We start from the raw sequence: 5,819 nt of genomic DNA, 5'->3' as shown, positions 1-5,819 counted from the left end.
CTAATACAAGAATACTTTATTAGACATGCCATGTAGCACGGAATGACATTATGAAGATGAACATGAAGGAAGTTGGGACGGATGGTCAAGAATGGATTGACATGGAGCAGAAGGATAGGGAGAGGTGGAAAACATTGATTGCTGCGGCAATTAACCTTATGGTTTCAGAATGCCAGAAAAAAATATAGTTGTAACAGTTCCGGAAATTATTACAAAACAGTTTGATGTATTTTGATCTAACAAAAATTGTAGATAGCGTGAACATGAATTTCCCTTACTCGTGTAACATTTCCACATCTTCACAGGCAATCGTGTGGGAAGCCTTAGGCAAGAGTCAATGCATTTATATGAGAATGCTGTATCTATATATATATATTATTCCACACACAACTTTGAAAGTTCACATGTTAAATAACATATATCTAATCAATATTCAATTTGAACAATGATTATAATGTAAAGTGAAAATGGTACAGGGAGAGAACAGTAGGGTTTAGTAAGAAGCATGTTCAATAATGATGAACTATATTTTTAAATTATATTGTTTATTAACAAATAATAGATTTTGATAACATTTTTTCTATCCTAAGTGAGGGGCTGGATGAGAACTATGTCCAAGCTTGCTCACCACAGCGTTGAATCCGTTGACTGGATCTGCAACGTAGTTCACAACTCTTAAAGTGCCATCTGGTTCAGCCACGCTGTATTGGCCTTTCACCAAACCTCCATCACGAACTTCAGACTGGCTCTTGTGGTCTCCAGTCAGAGCGTCGGCCACTCCGTATCCAAAAGCATACTTGGGATAAGCCTGCAGCACAAGATATGTGAAACAAGTTAGAGTAAGTGTATTTTTTTATAATATGCTAACTTATACTACATAACCTTGTAATTCAATATGCATTGTTATACTTACATAATAATCAACAGTAGCTACAGGAGCAACATGATGAGCAGCAACAGGGGCTATGGCATGTCCACGAAGAGGTCCAATGGGTCCTAATGCACCAACCGCACCAACTCCACCAATTCCTCCTCCATATCCAATGCCTCTACCGGCCCCGAATCCACCATAGCCGCCAAGGCCTCTTCCGGCACCATAGCCGCCAAGGCCTCTTCCGGCACCATAGCCGCCAATGCCTCTTCCGGCACCATAGCCGCCAATGCCTCTTCCGGCACCATAGCCTCCTGCAACACCATAACCGCCTAGAGCACCATAGCCTCTACCTACTCCATACCCGCCTACAGGAACGCTAGTCCCGATTGCTACGAAGGAGCAGAGAGCCAAGATAACCTGTAAGGAAATATGGATTTCTTCTTTATAAGGTAGAAAAGCTAGAATATGTCCAACCAGATTAAGACTTCTTCCTAATTTTCCTAACTTATCTTCAGTATAAGTTTGATGTGAGAAGTGTACTTCAAAATTGTTGATCATTTTCATCTTTCATGAATTTTCATAATGACCATGTTGATTAATTAAGACAAATAAATTGAGCTTATTTGGTAAATAATGTATGCATTGAAGTATTCAATTGTAATTATTAACATTTGATTTGATTTGTTTTGTTTTATTTTACTTTGATTTTCTCATACTTTTGGTTAATCGCTAGGATAAGAAAGAATGATGATAAGGTGAATGAAATTGATGAGAGGACAATCATAAACACATATGAACGACACAACATGAGCAACACAGAGGATTATACTGGCTGTATGTCCAGACGCCAGAGCCTCGTCAGTCTGTAAAATGCAGTCCAAGGTGTACTACATGGAAGTAATTCTTAAGAGTGAGAAATTATTGCATAAAGCGTTCCTGAATTGTTAGAATAAGAGGTTCTGCATTTCATGGGTATTTCTATTATATGGACATATACCGTGTGTCCAAAAAGTATACCGCCATTGGTCCAATGGTAAAATTGACTGTGCTGTGTGAGACAGGCTGGATACCAGTTTCTAGAACGCCAGATTAGTCGCAAAACCTGTTTAATGGACTCCGCGCTCACCAGATTTGAATCCTTTGAATTTTGAATTCTGGAGGTATCTGAAATCCCAGGTATACAGCGTGGAGATCTTGCCCACCTCTGCCATGCCATGTCCTCAGCAGGCGTAGTTGGCCCTATAGCGCACAGGATCAGTGAACCCCCAGTAATACACAGCATTTACCTCGAGAATGGACAATAAACAATGTCTTTACCTCTTGACAATTTTTCACTAAAATTTCTACACAAGAAGTCATGTATTTGTGTCCGTAACACGGCAAATTCTTTTGCTGAGAAAGAGAAACCGCGAGTCGACCGCCTCGTGTAGACCCTCAGCTGAACCCCTACAGGAGAGCTTCTGCCATAGTGAAGGTTCGGGCGGCAGGCAGAAACTCGGGATAGCTATATGGGCAAAATACATGGAAGAGGATACTGAGGAACCTCGATCTCCGACCAACGGTCATGCGCAGTTCGTGCTCTCTCAGAAGCCAGAAGGCACCGTCCTCGCTGCGAGTGAGGCCCAGCTGGTTCTTCCCTCCCAGTGTTGCCCTGTGAGGTTCAAGTTTGAAGCGGATGCGTTAGATATTCAATCTTCTCTGTGGAATAATTTTTGTGCCGAACATCTTGGCATAAATGAAAAATAGTGGCAGAGAAGGATGAGTAGAAATGAATGAAGGCTGGAATTAGACACGATGAATTAAAAGAAAAGAAATACATTACTAAAATAACTCGTGCATGCATTCAGACTTTTTTTCTTCAAGATGGAAACACTTCGGATATGTGAAAGTAAAAGAATGGCGCGATCTTAGACAAGAAAGGAAGACGTCAATGTTTCAAGTTTGTAAGTTTTCGAAGTGCTTGGATAGTTGTTGCAAAGTATTGATGGCCCAAAGGATGGACTATGTTACGTCATTTGATGCAGTGTAGGTGTTGCTGTCTGCGCAGGTAAAAAAAATGACCGCTAAAATGCATACAATTAACGGAAACAAACTTTCTCGTATGTTGAAAGAAAATTAGAGATAATGCGTGTGCTGGTCGACAAACTCCAAAAGAAGCTGTAGAAAAATAAAATTAAAAAAAAGCTCTAGCGTTTCAATGAAAGGGTCTCAGATTTCTAGTACACGCACATGCCATTGGTTGCCATTTCCCTTTAATAATTGTAGGACAATTGTGATTAGTCGTTTTATAATTCAAGGCATGCACGTCTGAACGAGAAAAGGGGCCACACCCGCCTGGAAAATTAATGTCAACCTAAAACTATTTATTATCCACATATAATTTCATTACAGTCACAGTAATTTATGATTATTATTATAAAGGCGTTGCAGGGACTGAAGGAGTGTTTTTTGAGAGAACAGCACCATTACAGGGAAAAATGTGCCTCGTTTGTCCCCCCTGGAAAAAAAATGATCTTGCTTCCCATCCCTGGAACAAATCCTGAGGGCGTTCATGATTTTTTAATAAAACCCGAAATTTCTTTCATAGAGGCACAATTTATTGTACTTAGTTTTAGTCCTAAATTTATTCGCACACCTCTAATATGAAACCTCATTCTATGAAAAAATTATATACCAATCTCTGAAGCCCCCCACCCCCTTCCTTCCCCCCGATCCCTTTGTATCATAAAGAAAGTCTATTTGCGGAAACTGAATATGTGTCATATGACTTCGGTGAACCCCCAATAAAATAATACACGAGCCGCGCCTGATCCTCAGATTGTGTTTACCGTGTGCTCATCAACCTGCGATTTCGCCTGCACGCCTGTGTGGAATTCGGCGAAGAAATACTGTGATTTGGTCTATATATAAAGACTTTGGGATACCCTGTAGTTAATCAATAATCAAGATATAATGATAGCCGGATATTTCGAAGTGTGTGTAAAATAACAGAGGCAAAGGGTACTATTATTATTCCTGTATTGTAACTATATTAAATATTATATATGTTGAATAAAATATATAATATACTGCATTCATTTACAATTTTTCAAGTATACGTATTCGTTGAACATTTTTTTTCTCTTCGCTCTCTAATATCCACAGAATATAGACTTTTATTGAAATTTCGACTTTATTACGTTGCACATATGGTTAAAATGTAGTTAATGTTGAGTAGGAATTAAAATAACATAAATTAATGTACAAGTTACTGAATACCTGAAATTACGATAATTTTAAAACTGAACTTGACATCTTCGCCCGTGTCCCCTTCTGAGCACAATATTCTTACATATCACTTTAGTTTATTTTTTTCAATTAATTTCAAATCTACTAGTCGAATATCATTAGTTACATATATATATTATTTGTCTCTGCACTGAGTATACTTACTGCAAACGAGTTCATGGTGTGCCTGTTGCTGCCAACTGTACTGACGAACAACTCGTTCGGACTGTTTATATACCGAAGGAAATGCTGGCAGATGCCATTAAACCTGATAATATTGTTGTTAAAATTAGAAAACGTGTTTCATAAATTAAAATGAAGCATCATTTCCCATTTATATTTCACATTATTCTTGCACGAGAGCACTCGTAGCACAAATTGAAATACAAATTATTATTTTCCTCAAGAAGCGAAACTTTCTTCTGATGTTAATTGATTGTTGAATTCCGTTGGAAGGACATTTGGAATAAATTTGCTGCTGAGATGGGTTATTAGGTTCAGAAGTTTCATCTGTTAACAAAAAATTAGTTATCGATACTAAATTGCAAATTATTATTTAATATCATATTACGAGAATAATGATTCTATATCAATGGTTATTTATTATTAATTCTAAATAGGACCTATATGAAATTTTATCTATATATATATATTAACAATAATGTTAACTTCATCATCTTTATTTTTGTGTCATTGTAGAGATTATTTAAAATCAAATCATTTATTTTATTTTATTTATTATTGAATCCCAATTTGAGAATTGCTTAATTTCATTTTGCATAAAAATCTTACTCAGAGCTACTACTACACTGTGAAATGAGTGGTTATCACATTGTGCTACGACGCCAGGAGGTTCGGTTCGAATCCCGACCTGGGCATTGGTATTTTTTGTAAGTGTCCCTTCATCAAATTCATCTTTTGTAAGTGTCCATTCATCAATTTCATCACATCATCACTCATTCTCATTTTTGCGATTGCTAAAATTGGCATATATCTAAGTAAAAGGAATCAAATTTTAAAAAGTCGAAAAATTCTTTGATTTTCCTGCTCTTTAAAATACTTAGTGTCTTCTTTACACAAAGTGGAGATGGTTTAAGTGGTTTAAGTGATTTAAGTGGTTTCTCTCGTATCTCGGAGAAGAAAATAATTATTGAGCCGGAGCAAGCTTACATAGTTCATAGAGTTCAAAATCAAATAGGTAAAGCCTACCTGAAGAAAATTTCCACCACTGGCCTATACCTCGAGCTCTGGTTTCTATGGATATACTTAACATTTGTCTATGTGTACACTTCATTGTTTCTCTCTGCCGATGCTCATGGCTACTATACCATTAACATTGTGAATGTTCCTTCAGTAACATGCACGATGAAAAATGGACGTGGTGACTACATGTAAATTATGACCTCCTGATATTACCTAGCTTTCTCAAAAGAAAGAATTTTGTGTACATGCTAGTTTAAAATATGGTAGTGACTCAAAGAAGTTTCGCAGCCCTATTAACGATAGTCTCTTCCCTTACTAATTAATCTTCACATTAAGATAATTTTTTACTGATACTGGAATATAAAAACAGGACCTTACTAACATCCATGTATTCTTATTGGTGATTAATAAATAAACAATGCATGAAAATAAGTTAAATGTGAAAAGTGTATGTACTTTCTTTTCCAGCAGTGCA

General features: G+C 37.0%; 1 protein-coding gene across 1 annotated transcript; it reads right to left on the bottom strand.

Annotated features, from left to right (window-relative positions):
• Positions 1-536: 536 nt before the first annotated feature.
• Positions 537-4,336, bottom strand: LOC145992627 (uncharacterized). Its single transcript, XM_083128989.1, has 3 exons — positions 4,307-4,336; positions 914-1,291; positions 537-808 (listed from the first exon to the last, which is right to left on the bottom strand). The coding sequence occupies exons 1-3, from the start codon at positions 4,319-4,321 to the stop codon at positions 581-583; spliced, it is 621 nt and encodes a 206-aa protein (XP_082985115.1). The 5' UTR covers positions 4,322-4,336; the 3' UTR covers positions 537-580.
• Positions 4,337-5,819: the final 1,483 nt, after the last annotated feature.

This window comes from Lepisma saccharinum, chromosome 9, assembly GCF_977018435.1.
Source record: "Lepisma saccharinum chromosome 9, izLepSacc3.1, whole genome shotgun sequence".
NCBI classification, from domain to species: Eukaryota; Metazoa; Arthropoda; class Insecta; order Zygentoma; family Lepismatidae; genus Lepisma; species Lepisma saccharinum.
This window is presented reverse-complemented; position numbering and strand designations above follow the sequence as displayed.